The sequence below is a fragment of the Bubalus kerabau genome, chromosome 23 (assembly GCF_029407905.1).
Source record: "Bubalus kerabau isolate K-KA32 ecotype Philippines breed swamp buffalo chromosome 23, PCC_UOA_SB_1v2, whole genome shotgun sequence".
Lineage (NCBI taxonomy): Eukaryota > Metazoa > Chordata > Mammalia > Artiodactyla > Bovidae > Bubalus > Bubalus kerabau.
This window is the reverse complement of record NC_073646.1, coordinates 2,712,958-2,740,921: the sequence shown is the minus strand read 5'-3', so window position 1 is coordinate 2,740,921 and position 27,964 is coordinate 2,712,958. Positions and strand designations below refer to the sequence as shown.

Genomic DNA, 27,964 nt, shown 5'->3' with positions numbered 1-27,964 from the left:
CAATCTGCCCAGACGTCCTGCTCCGCGGAGCCCGAGGCTCCGCCCTGGAGGAGCGGCCTGGGCCCCGGGGGCGGGGCGGACGGCAAGATCACACCCCGGCGCCGCGACCTGCCCATTCTCGGCCAAGATGGCGCTGGCACCGGGAGTGCGCTTTGCCGCGCGCGCCCTGCTCCGTCCGTGTGCGTGACCGGCGCGGGGCGCGGGGGCGTGGGGGCTCGGGGCGCGCGGGATAACCAATCTCTCGCCTACCTCCACAGGGGCGCTGCTCCGGGGCACGACCCTTGGGAGCACGGAGCCGGCGGCTGGCGGCGGCGGGGATGGCGCGCGGCGCTTCGGAAGCCAGCGGGTGCTGGTGGAGCCGGAAGCGGCCTCAGGTAAGCGCCCCCGAGCGCCCGGCATCCCCGCGGTGGGGAACAGGGCACAGCCGGCAGCAGAGCGGACTCCGCGGGGCCCCCGGCTCCGGACCCAGACCTAGAATCCGGACCGAGATAAAGCCTGATTTTGAAGTACGTTTCTGTTGAGTTCAAAGCTAAGGGTCATCACCAGTCGAGTTGTTTCACCACGACCGCTACCACCACCACAAGCCCCCCGCCCCAGTTCATTATGAAGATAAACATGTTTCTGTTTTTAAAGTTTGGGGTATGTGCTGTTAACTTGGGAAGTGAAAATAATTGGAAGCATCTTGGAATAACATTTTTAACTTTTTGTTAATACTCCCAGGTGCCACAGAACCCAGCAGATATTTTTTAATTACAGCCAGGAGCCACAAGTAAAATCACTCCTACCCACCCCCATCAGAACACCTCTTAAAAGTCTCCAAGGTGGATGAAAAAAGAGGTAGAAAGAGCACTTTTGAAAGAAAAAGCTGTGCTTTCTCCACCAGAGAGCCCTTCAGAGCTAGGTCCTGAGCGGGCCTGGGGGCAGAGACAGATAGATTCACATTTTAGGACAAGCTGTCTAGTGGCCTCCCACCTCCGAGCCTCCTAAATAAACATTGCCAGCTTATCCTGGTAGGAGGTTGAGTTTGACGTGAAAGCCAAGCATGGTTCTCATTGCCAGACCCAGGTGGCCTTCAGGCATCTTGAGACTTGGAGGAATTAGTGGAGTAAAAGTGCTTTATAAAATGTTTTCATTTAAGTGCCAAAGTGCTATCATGTTGATGTATGGCAGAAACCAACACAATATTGTAAAGCAATTACCCCCCATTAAAAATAATATTTTTTAAAAAAGCTGATTTTGGATTCTGTTCAACATTCAAGAAACATTTTGTACCCACCCCATGCCAGGGGTGTGATTATTTAACTGGTGATATCCAAGTCCATCTGTTCACCTTTGGCCTCTACCTTTCCCCCAAACTCTTAGATACTGTCTCACTAAACAGCAAAGATCCAGAGTCAGCTTCAGAAACTTACCTCCGAACCACGTTTGGGGAGCTCACTTCTGAAAATTCGGATTGATTCTTCTGTGTAGGGTGACATTTCTGAAGCCCCTAGGGTCTGCCCTTGGGCCAGGCGCTGGGTACAGACGGCCTTAGCCGGGCCAGCAGCTGCGCTGTCCACAGGGGCAGGCCCTTCACTCCCGCTTTTCCTGCTGTTGGCAGAATGTATGTATAAATGGAGAGTTTTAAGAACATCCGGCCCCTGATATTCTTACCCTTGATCCTTAAACAAGTGTGAACCAGAACCGCCCACTGGAGTTCCTCCTCACACATCTAGTTCTTAGAGTTGCTCACTTACAATAAGGCCGTCTGCTCCCATGAGGATGTCAGACTTGGTATCTGGGAGAAAATTGGACTGATATCATCGTGAGCTCTTCATTTGTTTTGAACATTGATTTATTTGGAGTGGAGGCCTTGTTTGTGAGGGAAAAAAACGTGTCATGTAGGTTGTCTAAAAGTAAAATGCATTTAAACCCCCCAAAAAAAGATCAACAAAAATGTGTATGTGAGTGCTCCCAGCAGCATGACTCAATAGCCAAAAGGTGGAACTAACTCAAGTGTCCACTGGCCGGTGAATGGATAAGCAGAACCTGCTGTACACAGATCATGGAAAGTTATTTGACCTTGAAAAGGAATGAACCACTGACACCTGTTACTTCGTGGATGAACCTTGAAAACATTCAGTGAAAGCAGACAGACACAAAAGGTCACATATTTTCTATGATTCCACTTCCATAAAATGTCCACAGTTGGCAAGTCCATAGGAACAAGAAGGAGATCAGTGATTAGTGATCCCTGGGTCAGGAAGATCCCTGGAGGAGGGCATGGCAACCCATTCCAGTATTCTTGCCTGGAGAATTCTATGGACAAAGGAGCCTGGTGGACTTTGGTCCATAGGATCTCAAAGAGTCCAACACGCCTGAAGTGACTTAGTACACACACAGGGGTTGGGATGGGAGGAATGGTAACTGCCAATGTGTACAGGGTTCCCTTTATTATAAGATATGTGAATCTCACCTCAATTTAAAAAACCCAACAGCTGTGTGTCTTCCCATGGCCTTCCCATAGGTGACTGGGGGCACCCTTCTTGTGCTGGCAACAAGCTTTGTCCTCTTTGTTTTCAAACTAGGGGTAGCCGTGATGAAGTTCAGGAATCCCCCAGTAAACGCCCTCAGCCTGGAGCTGCTGACCGAGCTGGTTATCAGCCTGGAGAAGCTGGAGAACGACAAGACCTTCCGCGGAGTCATCCTAACTTCCGTGAGTGCTCCTTAGCTTCCCCTGAGGCCCCGAGCTCAGAAAACCCTCCACACACATCACAGGCTGGAGAAAACCCAGGCGGCCCAAGTGCAGGTGCGATCGCAGGCCTTCCAGGGGTCATAGTCCTGGGTGTGACTCGAGGGAGCCGGGCTGTGGGCAGCCGGTTCGCCCCCAAGTGGCTGATGCCTCTGTCCCCGGCCGCCTCCCAGGCCCACGCAGTTGTGGGGCCAGGCCCTGGGTCAGGCCTCGGTGCTCCATACCCGGACCTGGGTGTAGGTGAGAGCGGGTTCCTTTGGGCAGGGGTGACCTTGAAACCACGCGACTTCACAAAGTCTGGACCCTGTGCGGACTTGGTTTTCAGCAGCTTCCTGGCGCCCAGGCTGGCCCCTGAGACTGTGCTTGTTCCAAGAGCAGCGCTCCCCATCCCTCTCCAGGCATCCCTCTCTCGGCCTAGAGCCGAGGTCTCAGGGCAGGCTTTTTCCTTAATTCTCCTTGGACCGAAAAGTCTTAGTTGCAGGTTTACAACAGTAGGCAGACAACTCCGCACCAGACAAAATGCAGCATAAATCATATGACTGACAAGGGCTATGAGAAAGTGAAAACCTCCTGGCAGAAGAATTTATGCCTTGCAGGATCCAAGAGAATGAGCTGGAGAGCCAGTTTTCATTTCCTTGCCCACATTGAATGGCAAGGATTAGTAGATAATTATCTGTGGAAGTCAAATGGCTTGTTGACAGATTTTCTTGGTGTTGGTTTTTTTTTTTTTTTTTTTTTAACTTTACAATATTGTATTGGTTTTGCCATATATCGAAATGAATCCACAGGTATACATGTGTTCCCCATCGTGACCCCTCCTCCCTCCCCATACCATCCCTCTGGGTCTTGGTGTTGGTTTCTACCTGGAAGGAGGTGTTAACTTCCTATGTGACAAAAAGTAGTGGCAGTTGCACAAACCACTCCTTTTCTGCTCAACATTCAGAAAACTAAGATCATGGCATCCGGTCCCATCACTCATGGCAAATAGATGGGGAAAAAATGGTAACGGTGAGAAACTTTATTTTGGGGGGCTCCAAAATCACTGCAGATGGTGACTGCAGCCATGAAATTAAAAGACACTTGCTCCTTGGAAGAAAAGCTATGACCAACCTAGACAGCATATTAAAAAGCAGAGATATCACTTTGACAACAAAAGTCCGTCTAGTCCTTATCAGGTACAATCTTGGCCAGGGAATCTAGCCTCATTTAGAGTTTTGCTTCTATGAGATATAAAACCTCAGCCCCAAGTCCTCTTTCTAAAAAAGTACGATAAAAGTCTCCTTTCTTTCCAGATAGCTGCATGGGCATGTAAAACAAGGAAGGCATATTTTGAGTTTGTACATATGTTTATAATTCTTCCCTCACAGTTTTTCTCCATCCCCCCAACTTATATAAAGGCCAGGGAGTGTTAGAGTACAGTTTAAGTTTTTCCCTTTTCAGCCCATCTGCTTTTTTAGATTTCCAGTTTTTAAGGATACAGTCCAGAGGTGTTTCTTCTGACTTAGAAGAGGATCCTCCCATGTTGAGAAACCTTTGGCTGAGAGCGCTCCTAGAAATGAAGTCCCAGGTCCAAGAGGCATTTCACCAGGAGGCTTTTGTCAGGAGGGGCTTGAGGGTCCTCCAAATGTCCTTCTCACCTTCTGGGGTGAGAGTCCTCTGCTCTCCTGTCGATTCCTAGCCAGCCATCTCTGGTCGCTGGTCCCTCACACGAGGGGTTCCCCGGAGGGGCCCTCCCAGCCAGTGCGAGTGTGCTGCCAGGGCTCTCCGGAGGGGGATCTGCTGTCTCTGATGCTCACGTCTTATGATGCGTGTAGCAGTGTCCCTGATGTGGGGGTGATGTGAGATTGTGCATCTGAAAAGGAAGAGGAACCAGAGATCAAATTGCCAACATCTGCTGGATCATGGAAAAGGCAAGAGAGTTCCAGAGAAACATCTATTTCTGCTTTATTGACTATGCCAAAGCCTTTGATTGTGTGGATCACAATAAACTGTGGAAAATTCTGAAAAAGATGGGAATACCAGACCACCTGACCTGCCTCTTGAGAAACCTGTATGCAGGTCAGGAAGCAACAGTTAGAACTGGACATGGAAAAACAGACTGGTTCCAAATAGGAAAAGGAGTACATCAAGGCTGTATATTGTGACTCTGCTTATTTAACTTCTATGCAGAGTGCATCATGAGAAATGCTGGGCTGGAAGAAGCACAAGCTAGAATTAAGATTGCCAGGAGAAATATCAATAACCTCAGATATGCAGATGACACCACCCTTATGGCAGAATGTGAAGAAGAACTAAAAAGCCTCTTGATAAAAGTGAAAGAGGAGAGTGAAAAAGTTGGCTTAAAGCTCAACATTTAGAAAACTAAGATCATGGCATCTGGTCCCATCGCTTCATGGGAAATAGATGGGAAACAGTGGAAAGTGTCAGACTTTATTTTTTGGGGCTCCAAAATCACTGCAGATGGTGGTTGTAGCCACTAAATTAAAAGATGCTTACTCCTTGGAAGGAAAGTTATGACCAACCTAGATAGCATATTGAAAAACTGAGACATTACTTTGCCAACAAAGGTCCATCTAGTCAAGGCTATGGTTTTTCCAGTGGTCATGTATGGATGTGAGAGTTGGACTGTGAAGAAAGCTGAACACCGAAGAATTGATGCTTTTGAACTGTGATGTTGGAGAAGACTCTTGAGAGTCCCTTGGACTGCAAGGAGATCCAACCAGTCCATGCTGAAGGAGATCAGCCCTGGGATTTCTTTGGAAGGACGGATGCTGAAGCTGAAACTCCAGTACTTTGGCCACCTCATGCAAAGAGTTGACTCATTGGAAAAGACTCTGATGCTGGGAGGAATTGGGGGCAGGAGGAGAAGGGGACGACAGAGGATGAGATGGCTGGATGGCATCACCGACTCTACGGTCATGAGTTTGAGTGAACTCCAGGAGTTGGTGATGGACAGGGAGGCCTGGCGTGCTGTGATTCATGGGGTCGCAGAGAGTCGGACACGACTGAGGGACTGAACGGAACTGAACTGAACTGAACTGAAAGCCTAGGAAGTGGGCTGCTTGGAAGTGGCCAGCCCAGTAGGTAGACACAGTGTCTGGGCTGCCCGGGCCTGGAGGGAAGAAGATCCTGGAGGAACTGGAACTGGGTGCAGTGGGAAATGTCACGGGGCCAGAACCTGAGGGCCTCGAGCTGGGAGTGTTCCCACAGGGTTTTTGGACGTAGAGTAAGGGGAGAGACTGGACAGCGGAAGCACCTCAAGCCCCCTCCCCATCTGTTTGGTGATCGCGATAAAACTGGGGGGAGCGTGATGGTCCCATCTGAGACCGGCAGCAGTGAGTTTGGACAGTGTTTCCCACGGAATTTAACACACCCAATGAACCCAGTTAGCTTTGGATCTCTCTGGGGACGTCAGTTTCAAAGTTAGCTGGACATCAAAAGAACTATAATTTCAGTTTGATATTTGGAAAGTCCACCCAAAATCCCACAATGTTTTAGATAGAATACATAGATAGAATCGTAGGTTGATAGAATCGAGGTCACTGTGAAACAATTATTTCTTGATCTAAGGTGGAAAACAAAAAGATTGCAAAGGTCATTACAGATCACTTAAAGGCACAGAAACTCACACAATCTGATGTCAAAAGCGGCATTCCACGAAAATTTGTTCTCTTATGAGAGACAGAAACCAAATCACGTCTTGCATCAGCCTGCTCTGAATAAAACCCATTTACCCAGTTAAATTGATTTCAACCTTGGAAAGTCCTGACCACATAAAAACTCTCTTCTCCGTGTTTCTCTTCCGCAGACCTTCTGCAGCTTTTATTAGCCATACTTTGTCCCTTGCCCTTTCCATTGAGAAATAACCAGCTTTAGGACAGAATCATTCTTTTTCCTTTAACAAACAAAACGTATTTATGCTCCTCATACACCCTTCTGAAAACACACACCCAGCTTTCCTTAAGCCGCCATGAAGGGCCTTCTGCACTGGCATTCTGTAGGTTGGCAGAGGCCATCTCAAGGTAGCACCAAACAGCTTCTTTTCTCTCTCACAAGAAGACAGAAGTAGGTCAGCTTACACCTGTTTAGCCATCCGTGTTCTCATTGTTTCATCTTATTTGAAATGGTCCTTGAACCCAGTGAATTCCTTTCATTTTACTTCGCTTTAGTTTTTAAGTTACCAATATTGGGAGGGACTACTTGAGATAGATGTTTTCAACACAAAACTATTCCTCTAGAGTTTACCAAAAAGCTCTAATCCCATTTACATTTACTTAAAAATTTAATCATGTTGGGTTGTTTCCCTGGTGACAAATTTTACAACAGGAACAGTATGCACTTCCTTTCAGTAACCCTAGGTACAGTGAAAGTATTGTACTTAATGTGGGTGACTCTAGAGTACAGGTCTGTGTTCATTAAACCCACAGGCCTAAGCCAGCACTAACACCAGATGTTAATTAAATATTGACTATTTTCCCAGATCACAGGAGCCCAAAATGTATTCTGATGAGCCTCTTCTATGCTTCTGAGAATATATAAGGGCTCAATTGCCTTTAAGCTAATTGAAGACAGCCCATTTACAAGTTAATTTTTACATAAAGACAGAGCCAGAGGCCTCATAGTTTTCCCACTTGAATTTAAAATGCCCTCCCCCCACGCTTTTTCCCTTCATTCTGAGGGACTACAGATGAATCGGGTAGTTCCTGAGCATGCAGTCAGCGCAGTTCCATTGCAGAGGCAGAGAAGGGAGAAACGAAAGCTCCTTTCTTTTCTGTTCTTTAAAAGCCCACCAAGTAACCCAAGGTTGGAGTCTCAAGCAGTGTTCGAGACATACAGTACAAGGGCTGCCTTTGTATTTCAAAGCTTAAGTCCTCCACCGTGCCCACATCAGCAGGGCAGCTGGACAGACAAAACGACGTAAGACGAAGATACCAATGACAAAAACTTGTAGACACGGGCAAGTTTTCCAGATAAAAAAGGATGGGAGTGCAGGTATGAGGATCAAGGGAGAGGTAAAACGGGAAGGACAGAAAAGACTGAAAAAGAGAAAGAGAACAGGAAAAAAAAATGGGCCTTCCAGGCAATACCCCACATGCGGACTGAACCTGTCACTCTTGTGACTCTCCGGGCAGGGATGGCCCACAAGGCCAGGGTCTGCACGGGTGAGGCTGGCCTCTCTGGCCTCTGCTGGCTGCAGGTCGAGGTGCACCATGGGCGGCCAGAGGTCTCGCCAGCCGAGAGGAGTGAGGCTGTGTCTGCCCGGCATGCACTCTCGAAAGGAGAGGACAGAGAGGAGAAGCAGAGAAATGGCAGGAGTGGGGAAAGGACGAGGAGGCGGGGACAGTGTTGCCTAGATGAGGGACCTGAGCCCCCGGGGTCAGGAAGGCAGGCTTCAGGCGGCCACTTGCTGCCCACTGGGAAGCTGCGTTCAGGGTCCCAGAGGTGCCCAGATCCCCTCCGCAGAAGGGGATGAGCCACACACTGGGGGCCATAAATCTGATACCGACCAGGGTTCTTGGCCTTGCTCATCCAATAGAAATTGACTAGAGGCCCGACAAGAAATTGAGGCAAGGCTTTACTGGGGCCCCTGCTATAGCGGGGTCGGGGGAGGGAGTGAGAACAGACAGCAGTTTGCCTTGCTTGCTCGCTCCTGACCTCGACCCCCTGCAAAAGAAGCACTGAGCTCGGAAGTGAAAGGTTGTTGTTGAATCACGCGAATACACCGGGATTCTTGGCCCCCGGAGGAGAAGAATTCAATCCGGGGCCAGAGACGAGGCTTGGTCGCTCAGAGCTTTTGTGTAATAAAGTTTTATTAAAGTATAAAGGAGATAGAGAAAGCTTCTGACATAGGCATCAGAAGGGGGCAGAAAGAGTACCCCCCTGCTAGTCTTCAGCTGGATGTTATATAGTCACTAGCAGTCTGTTAATGAAAGAAAGGAATGTCTTAAAATTTAGAATGGCACCAAATGGTTTATCTTGGGCCATAAAATAATTAACTTGAATCTTAAAGAAGGACAGACCACCATACAAATAGTTTCATTTACATAGATTAGGGGAACAATATCTGAGTATAACATACTGGTTTGTCAAGTAGGTTTTGGGCCAAGAGGCGGAACTGACTTGGAGACAGAGTTTGGGGTAAAGGCGTAGTACATTAGCATAGCTTAAGACAAACATTTTCATAAGAAAAAGGCATTGGTTATCTCTAGGCTCAAGAATAGCTAACTTCAGGAGAAACCAGATGTCATTATGGCAACACAGTATTTTAAGAGAAACCTCTCTTTAAATTTGTATAGAGAAGGAAAAAAATATTGCTAGTTTGTTTCCTCTTGCGGCTTAAGAGAGACAAAAATGTCTGACACTTGTAGGCTATTTCCTCCATTTGGAGACCCCTGGCCTTCCTGCCTGTTACCCTCTCAGAAGGAAGTCACAGAAACAGGCCAGCCCCCATGCCTTCTGTCTGGCAGAAGTCGCCCTGGCTGGCATCGATGCAGTTGCTTCGCTCGCATCCAGAATAGAATTCTTTGCCTTTGCTTTCCTCCAGTGCCAGGACTGTGGGCCGCACCGTCGGCCCGTCCACTTCAGTGTTGAGAAAGTGTGTTGAATTTGGGGGGTGGCGGGGAGGAGGAACCAGGGGCTTGCAGTGGGAGGAGGTTAAGGAGGAAGGCTGGAAAGCTGGAGGGCCGTCCTGCCACATCGTCGGAGCAGGGCGGCTCACCACCCCCAAGATTCCGGCCGGTGAGACAGTAGGACACCCATACCGATGGCCCAGCTTCCCATCCCCAGGGGTGCTTTTTAGAGGCAAGAGTGGTACGCATTCCACACTAACAAGGCCAGCCTGCAGGTGCCGTGTACACACGGGCACCGTGTGTATGAGAAGCTCGGGGCGCGTTTACGCCTGCTCTGCGATTGGCTTCAGTCACTTTGTATGAGGATGTAGGGGATGTCGAGTGTGGCCGCCCCTCCTCACGGACACTGGGGGGCAGGAGTGGCTGTCATCTGCAGCGGCGACCGCGATCAGCAACCTCACAGCAGCCTTGGGTGTCGGACATGCTCCAGCGAGGGCTTGCAGGAAACCCAGGCACAGGTTCCCCGTGTGACAGCCGGGCATCCCCTCCTGCCCCGGCCTGCATTCTTCTCTGAGTGCCCAGAACCTGGTGTCCACACTGGGAGCACTGGTCCCCTTCTGTCTTGGTCTGCACCCCCACCCCAGCCTTCGGTCTCATGAGTGATGGCCTATGGCGGAGGAGAGGGGTGTCTTCTTGACCGCTCGCTGCTCCCTCCTCTGCGGGTCTGTGGTTTGCTGGCCCTTTGGGGTTAGCCAAGAACACGTGTCCTCTCTGATGTCCGGAGCCTCCCCGACTTCTTGACTCCTTTGCCTGGGCCATGTGCACGGGTACACAGGGCCCGCATTTTATGTCCCTGGGGAGCGCCTGGCCCTGCTGCCTGCCCATCCCGTTTGAAGCTGGAAGGGAAAGAAATATGGCAGGATGCAAAGGGGACAGGCCATGGGGTCCCAGCTGAGTTCCCGGAGCCCCCAGCTCAGGGTGCCTGGGGGAGGCATCCTGCTGGTGAGCGTGACTTCAGCTCCTCTGGCCCTCAAGTGCCTGTGCACCCCCGGGGCCCCCGGGGCGGACTCTGACGGCGCCCCTGCCGCCCCAGGACTGCCCCAGGGTCTTCTGCGCTGGCCTGGACCTGATGGAGATATGTGGGAGAAACCCGGCCCACTACGCTGAGTACTGGAAGGCCATGCAAGAGCTGTGGCTGCGGACGTACCTGTCCAGCCTGGTGCTGGTTGCCGCCATCAACGTGCGTGTTCCTCCCGGGGGGCCACCTGGGTTGCTGACTGGGGGCCAGCCCTTGGGGTGGGTGGACGTGGCCCTCCATTAGAAAGCCCTCAGGGAAGAAGGGGGCAGTCAGGGAGGTCTGCAGAGGTCGTCAGCTTGCCATTACAGACTAGGTGAGAAGAGGGGGCCACGTGCTGGGGGTGAGTGTGGGGACGGGAGCCAGGGCCCATGGTCACCTCTGGGGATCATCGCTTTGGCCTAACCTAAGGCAAGGGTGGGGCGGAGGCCAGGGGCCTGAGCCGGCTGGAGAGGAGGAGGGCCAGGCTTGGGAAGACTCGTGGGGCTGGGCGGCCGGCCACCTCCGTGTGGACAGTGGGTGCAAGAGGTGAGGACAGTGGTGGCCCCGGGCCATCTGGGGCAGGAGTGAGGTGACAGCCCAGGCCCCTTGCGCGTTGGCGTCTGAGGGACCGGACAAGAGCAGAGAGGAGAAGCTGCTCGCAGCCCCAACATGAGCCTGAGGGAAGAGGGGTGTGCGGGCTGATGGGCGAGCAAGTCCCGCTGCTCACACCCCCAGATGGGGTTGGTGCAGCACGGGGAAGGGGCTGGAGGCACCCGGGTGCGTGCACGGGGCCAGCTCTCCAGAGCCCAGCGGTCTGGCTTTCCCTGCAGGGAGCCTGCCCCGCGGGGGGCTGTATGATCGCCCTCTCCTGTGACTGCCGGGTCCTGGCTGACAACCCCAAGTACCACATAGGGTTGAACGAGACCCTGCTGGGCATCACCGCCCCCTTCTGGTAAGGCCGGGGGCCAGGCCCACTGCCCCCACCCCCTGGCCAGGAGCCCCAAGCCCCAACTCCGAGTCGGTGTCTGTTTCCAGGCTCAAAGACACATACGTGAACACCATCGGGCACCGCGCCTCGGAGCAGGCCCTTCAGCTGGGGTTGCTCTTCCCCCCGGCAGAGGCCCTCCAGGTGGGCCTGGTGGACCAGGTGGTGCCAGAGGACCAGGTGCAGAGCACGGCGCTCTCGGAGATGGCCCGGTGGCTGGCCGTTCCAGGTGAGGGGTGGGTGGGGGTGCCAGTGGGCCGGCAGAACCCCCTCCCCTCTCAGCCTGAGGCTCCTCATAAGACCAGGAGTTCTCAAGCCATACACAGATGAGCCGCTCACAGTAGCAGACTGACTTCATGTCCTGAGGCTGATGTAACAAGTGAAAAGATGGAAAATTGAGGGGTGAGGGCGCTTAGGTGCTTAAAACAAGGGAAATGCGTTCTCGCACAGTCTGGAGGCCAGAGTCTAAAATCAGGGTGTGAGCAGGGCCTTGCTCCCTGCAGAGGCCCTGGGGAGGCACCTTCCTGCCTCTTTCATCTTCAGGGGCTCCAGAGACTCCTGGGCTGAGGCTGCATCACTCCAGCCCCTGTGTGTATCTTCACACACCTTCTCTACATGTTTCTATATCTCAGACCTCCCGTTCCTTCTGAGGACACCCGTCCCTGGATTTAGGCAGTGGTTATTGGGGTTTAGTCACTAAGTTGTGCCCAACTCTCTGCAACTCCACAGACCATAGCCCACCCAGCTCCTCTGTCCATGGGATTTCCCAGTCAAGAATACTGGAGTGGGTTGCCATTTCCTTCTCTAGGGGATCTTCCTAGGTCTCCTAGGGATAAAACCTGGATCTCCTACATGGCAGGCGGTGTCCTGCATTGTGGGCAGATTCTTTACCAACTGAGCCACCAGGGAAGCCCTCCCTGGATTTAGGGCCCACCCTAAATCCAAGATGATCTCATCTTAGTTACCTCTGCAAAAATCTTTTTCCTAATCAGGCTACTTAAACATACCTTTCCGGGGTCCACTATTCAACCTACTACACAGACAACTGGAAACAGCTCTTAGGTTCTACATCTGGCAATAGGAGTGCTTATGTCGACAGTAGAAACGAGGGGTCAGCAGACTGTAAAGGGCCAGGGAGATGTCCGGCTTTGCTGGTCACACGGTCCCTGCAATAACCACAGAATCGGAGTGAGGGCTGTGGGTGTGTGAACTAGGAAGTATATCTCGTGTTACTGGAGCAACAAGCCACTGACTTCTGAATTTCAGGTGATTTTTACATGTCACAAAATACTAGCCTTTAAAATGTTTTTCCCACCATATGTAAAAATGCAACCACCATTCTTAGCTCTTGAGCTGTGGGGGGCCAGGTTTGCTGATGCCCAAATACCGCACAGCCAGCCATTAAAGACGTGGTAAAGAATAGCGACATAGAAGATATTCCTGATGATATAGCTGAGGGAAAATAACGGGCTGACAAGGCAGTTTTCACAGTATCATCCTGTGTGTTTTTAAAAGCAGTCGGCAGACAGCAGGGGACGGGTGGTTTTCCTTTTCTTCCCTTTGCTCACTTGAGTTTTCCGCTGGAGTTTCGGCTGGAACCGTCTGGGGCAGCTCAGCAATACCACTGCCCCGGCGCAGAGCCCGGGTCCTCACAGGTGGGCCCCATCTTCTTCAGATCACGCGCGCCAGCTGACCAAGAACATGATGCGAAAGGCCACCGCAGACCGCCTGCTGAGGCAGCGCGACGCCGACACCCAGAACTTTGTCAGCTTCATCTGCAGAGACTCCATCCAGAAGTCGCTGCAGGTGTACTTGGAGAAGCTCCAACAGAAGAAAGGCTGAGGGCAGCGCTGCCCGCCAGGGTTTTGGCCGAACCCACCCTTGGGGGCACCGTGGCTCTAGAGGACTCAAGTCCAGTCTTTGCCCATTTAAAATTACTTCCAGTTCTTTGTTTTGCCCATCTCCCTAGAAGGCCCTGATCCTCACAGCCATAGTCCCAAGACCTGCTGCCACTCCCAAGTGCCTTTTGTGCCTGGTGGGTGGGCAGGGGCACAGCTGGCAAGCAGTGTCTTGACTAGGGATAAGAAACTGGTAGGTGGGCCCCTCCTGGACCTTGGCAGCGTCACCATTGAGCGTGCGTGCTGTCTTTTCCCAGAGCAGAATAAAGCCCTCAAGTTTCCCGTTCCTGGCTGGTGGGACGCCTGATTGCTCGAGGCATAAGGCCAGGGAGTTGGTGGGTTCTGATGAGCCCCACAAGAGAAGGAAATGGGAAAAGACCTTGGGCCACCGTGTTTGATGGAAAACCTGTACAAATTTCCGAGAAACTGGGTAACTTGGAGAGAAAGAAGGGAGGCACTTTACATTGCAAGTGTCCTAAATGTTATTTCAGAAAGATCTAGCAAGAAAAGGTTGTCCAAACTCTTTTGAAACAAAGGTTTTACTCTCCAGTATAATTCAGGCCAATTAAATCTTGCCAAAGGTGAGATGCTTCAAAAACCAGCAACCTCATCGGGTCCCTGTCAGTTACACTGTGTACCCCAGTTCTGTTTGTCCCCCACCCTTGGGATGGGCTTACCCCAAGTGCAGGCTTCCCTGGCGAGCCTCTGCCCCACGCAGGGCCCCTGAGGAGGAAGCTACCAGGAAGGCACTTTTGAAGGGGCTGTACTGTGGTGAGTTGTTGGGGTTCTATGGGCGGGACCCTAACCCAGCCTGCCTGCTCACCAGTGAGGGGGGGTCTCCCCAAGTCCCAGGGCTGCCAACCGGCTGGGGGCAGGGGACAACCTTCCTGAGCTCCCCCGCCAGCTGCAGTGCTGGGTGGGACAGGACCCTCGTACCCACAAGTGCCTGCTAGAGGCCTGCAGACCTGGGAACCGGGGCTGAAGTTGGATCACTGAGGATTGGGAGGTTGACCTTGCACATCCACACGACGTGTGTGTGAGAGCACTTACCCATGTGCACTCAGTTCAGGTGCTTGGAAGCACTTAGTTTACAACAAAGAGCAAGGCACTGTCTTCTGGAGCCAGCCAGGTCTGGAAGTGGTTGGTTCCCAGCAGAAAAATGTGTGGGCAGGCCAGGCTGTCCTTGTCCCCTAGGTGGGCTGGGAGGAGGGATCCGCTGGGTGGCAGGACCAAGGTCTGTGTCCCAGAAGGGCTGAGCCCTAAGAAGGGACCTGGAGGAGTTAGAGCCCACACGTGTGTGGGGCCCCGGCTGAGTGTGTGCTGTTTATCGAGCTCAGCTGCGTGCCCAGCATGCTGGAAGATGTTTCTCATAACCTTATGAGGTAGGTGGTGGCAGCCCATTTCATAGATGGGGAAATGGGCTCCGAGTGGTCCCATCACTTGTCCAGGCCCAGCTGCCCCTACCCTGCAGCCTCGCCGGGGGTTGGCTGGCCACGCTGGAGGAGTCTGGGGCTTGCTCCTTGTGGCCAGAGTCTGCAGGCAGTCTGCCCCAGCCAGGCCCCAGGGCTGTCAGTCGGACTTGAGGGTCACCTCCACAGGAAAATGGTCACTGATGGCCAGGGCCTGGAGGGAGAAGGGGCCAAGCCTGAGACCCTGCTGAGCAGCCAGTCCCACAAGCACCACCCTGGAAAACTGCCCCCCACCCAGGAAGGGGCCCACTGGGTGTCCAAACAAACCGCTGCATCTGGGGGGGGAGGTGTTGGCATCTACGCCAGCTGTGGCCTGTGGGTGGGCTGGGAGCACAGTCTCAGGACCCCACTCCAGGGACGAAAGAGCTTCCTGCACTGCCACCGCAGGTTTGTTCCATCCGGCCAGACCTGAACCTCTAAGGGCCTTTTCTAGAAACGCTAGTGCAAGGCAAGTGCCTGGTACCCTGAGGTTGGGATCCCGGTCCAGCACTGCCCTCGCCCTCGGCCCTGCCCCGGCCCCAGCACTTGCCTGAGTCTGGTCCAGGCCGAATTCCTCCTGGAAGTCGTGCACGGTGGCTGACTGATGCTTCAGGCTCTTGCGCAGGCGGGAGCCACAGACCACGATGCGGTCGTAGGCGCAGTCCGAGTTGCCCACCGTGGTGTCGGCGCTGTCCGGGATGAGCCACTTGAAGACCTCGCTGCTGCGCAGGCGGATGGCCGGCCAGTCCTGCTCCCGCACGTATTTGCAGTCGGCGTTGAAGTCGCCCAGAAACAGGATGTCCTGCGGGGCACGGCGGGCCGGGTCTGAGGCTCTATGGCCAACCCAGAAGCACGACTCCCTCCCGGGTGGGGTCGTGGGGGCGGGGCGGGGCCTTGCGGACGCGGGGCGCTTACGTCGGTGCCCCACTTGTCGATCACGTCCAGGTACACGTCGTAGAGCGCATCGATCTCGGCCACAGCGTGGTGCGGCGCCGCGTGCAGCGGAATCAACACCAACTCCTTGGTGGCTGCAGGAGAGACTGGGTGTCAGGGGCCGGCGGCGGGGCGGGGCGGGGCCGGCGGCGGGGGCGGGGCCTCACCGGAGCTGGGTGCCGAGAACTTGACCACGAACGGCTCCCGGCTGAAGGCGTCCTCAGCGTCCGGGTACTGGTACGTGTCCACGACCGACACCGTGTCCTTCCTGGGGGTAGGGGGTAAAGGACGGGTGGGCGACGTGAGCAGGACCCCTGCTCCGTGCTCCTCACGGCCCCTCCCCTCACCTGTAGACGAACAGGTACATTTCCTTATACTGGTCCCGACCCAGGGGCTCACTGCTCACGAAGTTGTACTCGTGCCTGGACACGCTGCGGAGATACGGGCCGGGCCTGGGGTCAAGGCATCGCTCCGAGACCTGGGGTCCGGGCCGGGACTTCCCACGCTGGGCCCTGCCCGCCGCACCTGTTGATCTGCTCCATGAGCGCGGACACGGCGCTCAGGTCGGGATCTCGCACCTCCTGCACGAGCATGACGTCATAGCCAGCCAGGATCTGGGGGAGGAGCCAGCAGGTGCAGGGTCAGGCGAGCCGCACATCAGCCCGAGGAGCCCAGCCGCGACCCCGCCCCGGGCGCCCAGCCTCACTTGCGCAATGACGCCGCCGCAGCCTGGGTCCGACACTTTGCTGTCTCCGAAGCTCTGGATGTTGAAAGCTCCGATGCGCAGCGCCTGGGCTCTGGCAGACCCCAGCGCCCAGAGCATGGCCAGTAAGGTCAGGGGCCCGCCCATGGGCGGTCTTAGAGGGACAGACACGGCCGGGTGTGAGCGCGGACCTGGAGTGGGACACACCAGCCCACTCTTCATCTTGGCCCCGGGGAGCCGGGGCAGGCAGGTTCTGCTGCCCACAGTCCGCCCCCTGCTGCTTTCCAGGTCTCCCCAGGGTGCTGCTGGGCTCACAGCCTTGTCCACTCTCCTCTTCCATGGGGAAACTGAGGCCCAAATATTGAGAGTCCATTCCCATCCAGCTCCCGCTCAGCACTCCCACACTGCACTCACCTGAGGGGTGTGGATAGGCTCAGGATCTGCGTCCCAGTAGAGGTCTGAGGTCCAGGCTGGGGGAGTGTCCGTGGCATGAGACAGACTGCAAGGGCTGGCGCAACAGCAGCGCTGGTGCCCTGGCGCCAGGGGTATTTGTAGCCCTGGCCCAGGGAGGGGCCAGACTGCGCTGCATCCCGCCCCCTCCATGAAGCTGGTGGCTGTACTCCCGGTTCTCACCTCTCACCCTACAGAGGACCGCCCCACACACACGGGGGGAGGTGGGGACAGGGAGGCAGGACATCCACCCTGAGACTGATCTGGGCCCCCACACCTATCAGAACAGGGGTTTAGATGGCTCTGCCAGCCCAAGAGCTGCATCGGGACTGGAAAAGAGGGCCAGCCATGCCCACAGTCCAGGGCTTGTTCTTGTCCCCACCCCCGAGAAACTAGGTCACTCAGAATCTCCCTCAAGCTGCATCCCCACAGGGAATCTAAGGGCACCCAATCAGGAAAGACCAGCCCTGTTTACAGCCCAGCATCTTCTGCTGCTTCTCCACATCATCACTTCAGGGACAAAGCCAAGACTCCTGGCTCTCCTGGCCTCATTCCCCAGCACCGGGGTCAGAAGCTGGCAAGCAGCATCCCCACCCACCCACTTCGACGGGCCACAGGAAGTGGGGGTCACGGCTCCAGCTGAGCAGGGCAGAGGCAGAGGCTGCCTCTCCACATGCCAATGACACCTACCTATCGCCAAGGTGCTGCCAGGCCCATGGGAGCCCTGGGTGGACTGGCCAGGCACCAGAGCCTCAAGGGTGGCCTGGGCAGGCGGGGACTGCCCCAGGGGGGAACTGCCAGACACCAGCCCCTGAGGCTACTAATGCCACATCACAAGCGGTGGGTTTTCACATTTTATTGTAAAGCAGCCAAAAACTCTATTTACACTCCCGCATCGCCTCTCAAAGTCTGAGTTCTAAGCTCCTCTTGCCTGTACTCAGCCAGGCAAGTACAGGCAGGGAACCCAAGGTCCTCAGCTCCTGCCCCAGACCGGCCCGCCAGCCCCTGCAGGTGCCCGTGCTTAGACAATGACCGTCTGCACCTCAAGCTGGCCCTCCGGGGAGGCGATAACTAGCTCGCCAGCATGCTCCAGGATCTCAATGTCCTCCGATGAAACCATGGTCACAGTGGCCTGCTCAGCGCCACCGGTGCCCGAGCGGGCCGTAAGCACAGTGCCCTCGCTGATGGCCGAGGCCAGCGTCATGGCCACCTGCTCCGTCAGGCTCTCGGGGGTGGCGATGGTGATGGTGTCGGCCGCGGCCGCCTCCGGGCCCAGCCGCGCCTCCTGGTCCATGGTCACGTTCTGCACGATGATCTGGTGCCCAGCGCTGGCCTGGTGCACTATCTGCTGCACCACCTTCATGATGTGACTGTCCACCTGTGGGCAGCCCATGGCTCAGCCCGAGTCCGATGAGCATGCCAGGTCACCCCTCCGCCCGTCCCCCAGCCCCTCACCTCCGTCTGGGTGCCCTCGATGATCTCTGTGGCTTCGCTGGTCTCTGCATCATCTGCAGTGGCCTGGATGGGGGTCAGAGGTCAGCCCTGCCCACCCCAGGCCTCATCCCAGCCCGGCAGGCCCCCGCCCACCTCTATGATGTACTCCTGCGTGTCGGCTACCACGGACGAGAACTCGACCAACACGGTGTGTGGGTCCTCAGTCAGGACGGCGGCGGCCGCAGTGGGGCTCTCCTCAGACACCAGCAGCTCCTCCACCTCCAGCAGGCAGCCCCCTGTGGCGGGGAGCTCAGTCAGTGCTGGTTGTGGGCACCCCCTGCACCCTGCCTGCCAGCTCCCCGCCCTACCTTTGGTCCGCAGGTGCCGGTTGAGCGTGCCATGCTCGGCGAAGCCGCGGCCACACTTGTAGCACTTGAAGGGCTTCTCGCCCGTGTGGTGCCGCACGTGCCGCACCAGCGAGCCCTTCTCCCGGAAGCCGCGGCTGCAGAACGGGCACACATGCGGCTTCTCCTCCAGGTGTGTCCGGAAGTGCACCTGCTGGGCGTTCTGTAGAGACCGGCCCCTATCAGGGCCGGCCTGGCCTCGGCTCAGGCCCAGACCAGGGCGAGGGGGCAGTGAACCGGGGACAGAGCAGGCTCAGGGAGCAGGCAGCCACAGGCAGGGGTCCAGGGCCCACCTTGGTCTTGTAGCACTTGCCGCACTCAGGACAGGGGTAGGGCCGCTCGTCCGAGTGGACGCGCCGGTGGCCACGGACATGGGCGATGGTCTTGTAGAGCTTCCCGCAGTCGCCGCAGCGGAAGCGGCGCTCATGCACGTGGACCTCCTGGTGCTTCTTGAGCAGGTAGGCCTTGGGGAAGGCCTTGCCACACTGCGGGCACGTGAAGGGCCTCGGCCCTGCGGCCATGCTCCACGTCAGGCTGGGACCACCACCCAAGGGCCCCACCCTAGCCACTGGCCACCCGGCCGGTCTGCCTGCCACCCGCAGCTGTCCAGGACAGTCACCCCGCCACCCACCTGCATGGCCTCTTTTGTGGGCCTCCAGGGTGGCCGCCGTTGGGAAGGTCTCACTGCACTGAGGGCACGGGTGGGTCCTGGGCACAGACGAGGCCTCGCCGGCCACCTGCTGGGGGACCACAGCACCCCTCCAGCACCCATGGCTGCACCCCATCAGTAGGGCCGGGGCCACACTGAGGCACCCCCACCCTGGGAGGCGGTAGGCAGTTCAAGGGACAAGTCGCTGCACACGGGGAGGACCTTCCCACCGCCAGGGACGGCCAGGGAGCCAGCAGCAGCCGGGCTAGCGTGTGACTTGGCACCCCAGGTCCAGCCCCCCTAGAAGGAGCCCACGGTGGGGCAGGGACCTACTGTCTCCACCTGCTCCACCTCCAGCAGCGGCAGTTCCGGGGCAGCGTCTCCTGGCGACTGGGGACTGGACACGGTGGGGGTGGCTGGCCCCAGGGCCCCCTCCTCCCCTGGGGCCCGCTCGAGGACGATGCCGGAGTTCTGCATGGCTTGGTGCAGAAGGTTCTCGCGGCCACCCTCGCTGGAGCAGGGAAGCTCCTGGGGGCTGGTGGGCTGCAGGGGAGGCAGAAGGAGGGGGCTGGCCAGGCGGTCCAGCACTCGGCACCGCCTGCCAGCTCCATGGCGGGCCGCCCCAGGGCCCCGTGCACACCTGGCGCCTTCACTTGGGAAGGCTCCCCGCACCTGTCCTGGCCCCCAGCCCACTCCCCCTCACCCCTCCCTGCCACGACCTTGGTCTCTCATCTCCCTTCCCCTGCAACCAGACTGAGCGCCAGGAAGGCAGGCCCAGGTCAGTCCCATTCCCAGCAGAGCTGGTGCCCAGAACAGGGCCCAGACGGAGCAGACAAGGGCCGCCCCTGACCTGCCCCCACCTCCGGGGCGAGGGCCTTCATGCCCAGGGGAAGCTCTTGCATCTGGACGTGGACTTCATGGATGACGGTGCCCTTGGCATCTGTCACCAGGTGAATCACCGGCGATGTCTCCATGGGCTCACCTGCCGACGACGGGGTGACAGCCCCCACAGTGGAGGCACCGGACCCTTTAAGGCAGAACCAAGAGAGCCCGTGAGGACACACGGAGCAGGGTGGTACCGAGCAACCAGGGCCAGCCGCGGAGCCCCCCGGCTGACCTGCAGGCACGTCCTCTTTGCCGACGACCACGTCTTTGCTCATGCTGAAGCGGATTTTCTCTGTACACGGGGTGAGAGACTTCAGGTGCCGGGTCAGTGCCCCCGACTCCCGGAAGCTCTTCCCACACTTGGCACACTTATAGGGGCGCTCGTCTGCGGAGAGAGCGGCGTCAGCCCCGGCCTCACACCTCCAGGAGTCAGGGGCGACAAAGCCCAGGAGCCGAGCCCCTGGGGCCAGCGGCAGCGAGCTGAGGCCGGCTCACCTGTGTGCCTCCGGTGGTGCCGGATGAGCGAGCCTTTGGTCCGGAAGGAGGCCCCACACAGTTTGCACTCGTGGTCCTTGCGGCTGCTGTGCGTGACCATGTGGGCCTTGAGGATGCTGCCCTGTGCAGGAGGGGCAGCAAGGCTCAGGCACCGCCCAGCGAGGGAGGGGCCGGAGGCCCGGCTCCCCACCAGCGCCCGCGGCCCCGGGGCCTCACCGTCTTGAAGGTCTTGTGGCAGAGCATGCACACGTAGCGGCCTTCCTTGTTCACCAGCAGTTTGACCTGGGCCTGCTCGCCCTCCGCAGCGAGCCTGGGCCCCCGCCCACTGGGGCTGCCTGGGCCCTCGGCCACCTCGCTGTCCCCCGGCTCTGCCTCTGAGGCCACGATGACCTCTTTGATGTGTCCGCCTCCTGAGGAGAGGGAGAGTGGCCTGAGCCCCAGGATCCACCGGCCCTGCCGCCCTCAGATGGAGCCTGAGGACCCTGCTGGGGTCAGGGGGATCATCTCGACTGACCCCAGCCCAGCACGCGTCACCTGCTCGGCCAGAAGGGATGGTGGAAAGGGATGCTCCGAATCCACGGGGCAGCCCAGAGGAGCTCCAGGCCTCCGGAACACAGTTAACCAGGATGTGAACACAGATGCCCTGCCCCCAGCCAAGAGGCACGCAGGACAAGACATGCACAGGTTCCCTGCTGTCCCCAAGGGCAGCCGAGCGCCAGTGCGGAGGCAGTGGACAGGCCAGCCTGCCTCCCTGGCTCCTGCTAACATGAAGAGGAAACACCCCTGAGACTGCCCACCAGCATGGGTTTCAAGGCAGGCAGGCCAGGGACCCGCCTGGAGAGTGATCGCTCTGGACACGCCTGGGACAGTCAGGGCGAGGAAGCTGGGCTTTTGCAGCTCCGTGGGTGTTGAAGAAATGTGACAACGTGCAAAACTAAGCTGTAAACACACTTCATTTCTGCTCAGGAAGATGACGTGTGGAAAACGGCTATGAAGCCGCTTCTTAGAAACCATCTCACTCAGGCCGGCGTCGTGTTTTGACAAGCCATTCTTCCAAAACAGAACGGAAGCTCCGTGACTCAGAAACAATTAGGGCATCCGGCACTCCTGCGGGGCTGACAGCCTCCCTCCACCCCAGAAGCCGGGCTCAGACCTGAGTCTGAGTGTCACACAGCAGACGGAAGGGCTGGAGAAAGGGGATCGTGGTTGCCCTGGAGCCAGAGATTAAAAGCAAGTTTGGTCCCAGGGAAGAGGCAGGGGGCCTGGAGTGGGTATCCGGAACCTGTGTGGTCCCCGTGAACCATGCGCCAGCCCTGCAAGGGCTGGGAACCGTCCTGGGATGATGCCAGCAGCTGGTGGCTCAGGACTCTGGCCTGGGCTCCAGATCACTGAGCCAGGGGGACATCTGGGCCACCCAGGACGTCTGCAGAAGGGAAACTCCTGGGGGCAAGAGAGGCAGGGGGTGCCCAGAGAGGAGCCCCTGGAGCGTAGGGTGGGCCAGCTGGAGGCTGGGTGGCAGGCAGGGCCTCCAGGGTGCCAGAGCCTGGAGGTGCTACCTGAATCTAGGGCACGCGTTTCCCCACATGACACCCTCCCACCCAGAAACCAAATGCCACATCAGGGCTGGAGCCCAGCCCTGCCCCACATGTCCACACTCCTGTCCTGGAGGAGTGGCAGGCAACCATCCTCATCCACAGGAATGTTGGGGGAAAGGCGGCATGGAGACAGGGACAGGCCCCACAGCCTCCCTGGGGAGAAGGAGGCTGCCTGCTCTGAGGTCTCCATCCCCCAGGCCACCTCCACCCCTCTTCCTGCCCCAGCTGGTCACCAGGGCTTCCCAAGGCCAAGTTCTCCCTGTCACCCAAACCTTTCTGTCCAGCTATCGACTCGCATACTGCCACAGCCCCTGCCCGTTCCCTTCCCCACCTCCAGTGGCATCAGGCCAACCCAGCCTCTCTGCTGCCACACTCACACCCAGCCACTGGGCTCCTCAGGCCGCCCTTTGAATGGCCCAGCGGCACGCTCCCTGTCCCCTGTAAAGGAGCATGTGACCCTATCCCGACCTCCCAATGCCCCCTCCCCTCCTGCACATCAATGAGACACTTCGGCTTTAAAAAAGCCATCAAAGAGCCTGACTTGGCGTTGCACGCTCTTAAAAGCCAAAGCCGTGTGGGAATCAGGGTGGGAATTGCTGGAGGGAGGAAGCGCTAGGGAGGTGACAGCCAGGGTCAGGCAGCAGGTCGGGGCTGAGCCGGGGCACCCACACGCACCCCAGCCTGACCCTCCAGAGCCGACGGTGGGTGGGGAGCAGGCACTGGGGCTGGGGTGGGGGCTGGCAGAAAAGTGGGGAAGATTCTGGAAGGACCAGGGCAGAGAGTCTGGGGACACAGCAGGGAAGAGCAGCCAGCTCGTGGTCTGTGCACAAAGCGAAGCTACCCCAAGGCCCAACAGTCCCCCAGAGCTGCCAGGCTCTGGCTCCCCTTTCCGGGCAGGGCGGGGCCTGGTGCCCAATGCACGCTCCTCTGGCAGGCCCTGCCCTGGGAAGGCGCGCACAGGGCCCCAGCCCCTCCTCAGCCAGGCCCCGCTCCCGGGACAACAGACGGGCATGGGCAGCAGAGGTCCCAGCCCTGCCCACAGACGACTACTGGGTCAGTGCTGAGAAAGCCGTGAGTGGACAGCCACAGTGGGGCCAGACCGGCTTACCAACTATGTCAGGCGAGTGGTTAATGTCTCCTGCAAGCGCGGCCGCCTCCACCACGATGTGGGCCACAGTGATGGGCTCCTCTGAGCCAGCTGCTCCTGGTGCCACCTGCCATGGGGCGGGGGGATGGAGGAGACCCATCTTCAGGGCCCTAGGGATCAGGTGTGCGTCCACCTGGGGGCTCACATCTCCCCTGCAGAGCACTGCTCCCAGTCTGCTCCCAGCCTGAACCCCTCACCCTGGGCTCAGGGGTCAGCCCCATCACTCCAATGCCTCTGGCCAACGAAGGCCCCACGCGAAGCCCTGAGCAGCCCGAGGAGGACTCCAGGATGAAGTGACCAGAAGCTCCAGGAGAGCCCCTACAGAGAGGAAGGGAGGACCTCCACCCACTGGCCCAGCCAGGGGGTCAGGAGAAAGGGCCCCCAGGGGAAAGGGGCTGGGGACCCTCCCAAAGAAGACGACACCCCTGGGAGGGGCAGGAAAGACCACAGGACAGAGCAAAACGACTCTGGGCCCCATCCTCAGGGCCCCCCCCGGGGTGACTGGAGGCACCGACTTCTCTCGGAGTGTCCTTGCCCACTCCTGTAGGCTTAGGATGTCAAGAGTGCCCAGCCCACGAGGGTGCCATGGGCCTCGTGAGACTGTGTGCACAGCTCTGGTACACACGGCGTGCAACAAAGGTGGCTGTTTTTACGACAGAGCCACGCTTCGTTTGTGGGATCCCCAGCAACCACATGTATAGGCCAGGAGGGCAGACAGAAGGACAAAAGCCATCGTGACATTCCTGAGTCAGGATGGGCCTCAAGGAAGGAGAGACCCCAGGCCCCAAAGTGCGGGCTCCACACAGAGGCTGCTGAGCAGGCCAGCATCCCGGCCCGACCAGGGGAGCCCAGAGCACCCCCCACCCAGGACCAGATGCCACCCTCTGCCCGCCCCCGTGTCACAGGGACCCAGCTGCATGGGTGTGTCCTGCCACGCCACCACCTCCTCCTCCTGCTCTCAGATGAGGGGCAGGAATGTGTATGCACACCTGTGTGCAATGGCAGGGGGGGTGGGGGGGGCTCACCTCCCGACCCAGCAGTGCGGCCGCCGGGGTGGCGGGCAGGGCCTCCTGAGGTGCCCGCTGGCAAGCTTTCTGGAGTTTGTGCTGAACGAAGTCCTCCAGGGCGGTGAACTCTGCCTGGCAGCGGCCGCATCTGTGCACATCGTCCTCATCTGCAAGGAGCCCACGGTCAGGGGGACTGGGGGGGCTCCGGTCTTAGGCACACCCACCCAGGGATGGCATTAGAACGAGGGGCCCGCCCCAGGGAGAGCCGCATATGGGAGGAGGCAGCCCTGATCATCCACTTGGGCATAGGGTCCAAAGCCCGTACTTCAGAGAGGAGGGAAGAGAGGCCCAGGGAGCAGCTGGGAAGCAGGGGGATTCAGCCATGCTGGTTTGGGAACAGGGGAGGACCCAGGGTTCACATGTGCCCTCGGGCACCTCAGCAGCCGTGTCTGGGTCTGTTTCGTCATCTGTAAAATGGGCCGACTTGGTTTGTGTGCAGCTCCAGCTGAGAGGCCAGCACCCGGCAAACACCGGAGAGGTGAGGCGCCCTGACCCATGCCCACTCTTTTCTCACTCTGACCTGACACTTCACTGGTTCCAAGAGGGCAACACCTCCCTACCCTGGTGAAGAGGCCTGGGGGGTGCTTCCCGGAGGGGCTCCACACTCCAGGGCCAGGGGCTATTGCCTCTGAGCCCCTCACCATCGAGGCTGACCAGCCAGTCCCCGCAGGAGGACTTCTGGCTCCCTGAGTTCCCTACAGTATGCCAGGCACCTCCCTGGGGATATCACCCAATCTGACCAGCACCCTGAAGAAATGGAAATGACTATGCCCACTCCAGAAAAACAACCTGAGATCAAGGCCACCCTGCTGGTGAGTGTTAGGGCCAGAACCTAAACTTGAAGGTCTACCCCAGACACCCTGCTGTTTGCACCACGGGATGGGAGATGTTCCTTCTGCTTTTGTAAGAGTCTGTCCATTCCCACCGCCTCATGTGCAATCCCACTTCAAGGTCAAACCCAGGCTGGAGCACAGAAGGAGCCCAGCTGATGCCTACTGGATTAATGAACAAAGGGCCAAACCACAGCCGAGACTCGCCCACAGAAGGCCGCCTGGCAAGGGTGGTCACCCCCAGATGGCCCACAGTCACTGGCCAAGCACTCAGGTGCCTCCACCCTCCGAATCCTCCCAGCCCACTCACCGAGTCTGACTCGGCACCAGCGTGTTGACATTAAAGGAATCCCCACCGCAGAGGGGAACACTCCCAGCCCTGTAACCCTGAGAGGAAGCCCTGGGCAAGCCCAGCAGGGCACAGCAACCTCCAAAGAGACCCCTTGGTGGGTGGTACTGCCCCTACGCAAGCTGGAATAAGAAGGAGCAAGGAAAGATATACCAAGAATACAAACCCTGTGGGAACAAAGACCACCATCCCAGTATCTCCAGCCAACCCCTGCCTGCCTGGCCCAGTCTAGAGTCTCCTGGGACAGGTTCAGAGGGCAGAGACCAGAATTCTGGCTCCAAAAGTCATCAGCGCCCCTGTGAATGTAGCCCTCATGGGTCCCCAGAACTGCTCTCAGAGATGCACGTGCATGCTCCCCTTTGAGTCTCACGACCATCCTACCAGAAGACAGAGCCCCAGAAGTTAAGGGAGTGTGTTCAGGGGTCACACAATCCTGGCATCCAAATAATACGTGGTATTAAATAACTGGGTGACCTGGTCACTTTCACATCTTTAAACCTCAATTTTCCTCATCCACGAAATGGGAATAACAATAATGGCCTCTAGGGCTGGCTTGAGAATGAAAAAGGCTGAGGCAGGATGAGTGCTCCATACATTATCGTCAACACCGGTGTCTCCATTCTGTAAGCGGAAATGGAGGCTCAGAGAGGTATGTGGTCACCTGCGCAGGATCAAACAGCTAGAACGTGGCAGGTCTGGGGCTGGGCGGCCTGCACCTTTGCAGCACTGGGCTCTGCCACCTCCCTGTGGGTGCGGGAGAGAGCCGAGGCCCCGCCCTCCCGGAGCCTCAGCCACACCCCGGCCAGGGCCCTGGTGGCCTGTCAGGTGAGGTGGGAGGGGGCGCAGAGGAGGGCCGGGCCCTGTCTAGACGCGGAGACAGCGGGGCCGGCAGGCGGTGGAGCCTATTGCCAAAGTCTCCACTGGCAGCCCGTGTGACTCGGACACCAGTGAGTATCCACGGTGGGCGTCGGAGCCCACGGCGGTGCTGATCGGCGCACCGCAGGGTGAGGCCCCTCCAGGGCCTGAGGAAACCAGAGGGCTCGTGGAAATCTCTGAGGCGTCCCGCGGAGATCCACGAGGTCTGCAAGGAAGCTGGCCCGGGAGGGTGTGTCGCGCCCGCAGCTCAGGCCGTCAGGGCCTCCACCAGCCAGGCTGAGCCGCCCCCACCCCGGCCGCGCCCGGCCCCGTGCGGCCCTGTTACCTTCCTCGCTGAAGGGCGCCGGGAGGCCGAGAAAGCCACCAGGGGCCAAGGCCGCCGCCGCCGCCGCGACCCCGCCCTCGCCCGCTTCCCGCCCGGCTTCGGCCCGGGCTTCTGCCGTATGCGCGGCCGTCACCCGCACTGCCATCGCGCCCTCCATGTCGCAACGCGCTGCAGGAAGATGGCGGATTTACGACCGTGTCGTCATAACAACGGGCCGCGCCAAGGCGAGCGAGCGAGAAGACGAGAGGAGGACGACGGGGCGGGGCCAGGGCGGGTTTGACGGGCAGGCGGAGGGGCGCCGTGCGAGGGTGTGGCCTGGAGGCGCAGAGGCGGGACCAAGCGCTGAGACAGACCACCGGGCGGAACTGCCGGGAGAGGTGTGATTACGGTGCAGAGGACTGACAGGCGGAGGGGCGGAGCCAAAGGACGGGAGGGGCGGGGCCACGCCTGAGAATTGAAATGCTGGGGCTGCGGTGCGCGAGCGGCGTTTAGGCGCTCGAGCCTGAGGAGACCGCCAGGTCTCTTGGGGGCGCCTCCTGCTCGGCCCTGAGCGCGTTCCGCTGCCGGGATTCGAGCTCTAGAGGGCCGCTGCCGGGACACTGCCCCAGATCGGACCGGTCGAGTGGTGCTCGCTGCCCGCCTCTGACCCCCTCGGATGGCAGAGCCTCCCTTACTGGTTGACTCAGTCCAAGGACAAAACCCGAATTGGGGATGGCTTCACTAACTCTTTCATTCTTTTGCATAGTTTTCAAGTTGTGATAAATACACATAAAATTTACTGTGCGTGACAGTGCCTTCACAACGTTGTGCAACTATCACCAACATGTAGTTCCAGAACGTTGTCTTTATTCCAAAATAAAATCTGTACCCACTGGCAGTCACCACCCCCGCATTGTCCCCTCCCTCAGCCCCTAGCAAACCTCTTTCTCTGTGGATTTGCATTTTCTGGACATTTCGTATAATCGGAATTTTACATATGGTAGTCTAGTCAAGGCTATGGTTTTTCCAGTGGTCATGTATGGATGTGAGAGTTGGACTGTAAAGAAAGCTGAGCGCCAAAGAATTGATGCTTCTGAACTGTGGTGTTGGAGAAGACTCTTGAGAGTCCCTTGGACTGCAAGGAGATCCAACCAG

The 27,964-nt window shown here is 57.8% G+C and overlaps 3 protein-coding genes across 9 annotated transcripts; 1 reads left to right on the top strand and 2 right to left on the bottom strand.

The window, feature by feature from the left end:
• Positions 1–52: 52 nt before the first annotated feature.
• On the top strand, positions 53–13,405 carry ECI1 (enoyl-CoA delta isomerase 1). 4 transcript variants are annotated; one of them, XM_055561857.1, is made up of 7 exons: positions 53–179; positions 258–374; positions 2,568–2,695; positions 10,394–10,435; positions 11,188–11,309; positions 11,393–11,571; positions 13,018–13,405. In XM_055561857.1, the coding sequence occupies exons 1-7, from the start codon at positions 128–130 to the stop codon at positions 13,182–13,184; spliced, it is 807 nt and encodes a 268-aa protein (XP_055417832.1). In that variant the 5' UTR covers positions 53–127; the 3' UTR covers positions 13,185–13,405. The 4 variants fall into 4 exon arrangements, with proteins under 4 accessions (XP_055417832.1, XP_055417831.1, XP_055417830.1 ...); XM_055561856.1 differs by having other exon boundaries at positions 10,394–10,540; XM_055561855.1 differs by lacking the exon at positions 11,188–11,309 and having other exon boundaries at positions 10,394–10,540.
• Positions 13,406–13,654: 249 nt separating this feature from the next.
• Positions 13,655–16,613, bottom strand: DNASE1L2 (deoxyribonuclease 1 like 2). Its single transcript, XM_055561860.1, is given in 6 exon segments — positions 13,655–14,863; positions 15,239–15,490; positions 15,604–15,889; positions 15,969–16,052; positions 16,147–16,235; positions 16,328–16,613. Coding segments are annotated over 6 exon segments (984 nt in total). The 5' UTR covers positions 16,547–16,613; the 3' UTR covers positions 13,655–14,809.
• Positions 16,614–17,615: 1,002 nt separating this feature from the next.
• E4F1 (E4F transcription factor 1) lies at positions 17,616–27,155 on the bottom strand. 4 transcript variants are annotated; one of them, XM_055562058.1, is made up of 14 exons: positions 26,831–27,155; positions 24,409–24,557; positions 23,345–23,450; positions 20,858–21,051; positions 20,642–20,762; positions 20,379–20,531; positions 20,122–20,288; positions 19,595–19,804; positions 19,244–19,349; positions 18,906–19,123; positions 18,577–18,775; positions 18,362–18,504; positions 18,230–18,292; positions 17,616–18,152 (listed from the first exon to the last, which is right to left on the bottom strand). In XM_055562058.1, the coding sequence occupies exons 1-14, from the start codon at positions 26,985–26,987 to the stop codon at positions 17,796–17,798; spliced, it is 2,343 nt and encodes a 780-aa protein (XP_055418033.1). In that variant the 5' UTR covers positions 26,988–27,155; the 3' UTR covers positions 17,616–17,795. The 4 variants fall into 4 exon arrangements, with proteins under 4 accessions (XP_055418033.1, XP_055418034.1, XP_055418035.1 ...); XM_055562059.1 differs by having other exon boundaries at positions 19,244–19,352; positions 19,604–19,804; XM_055562060.1 differs by having other exon boundaries at positions 19,604–19,804.
• Positions 27,156–27,964: the final 809 nt, after the last annotated feature.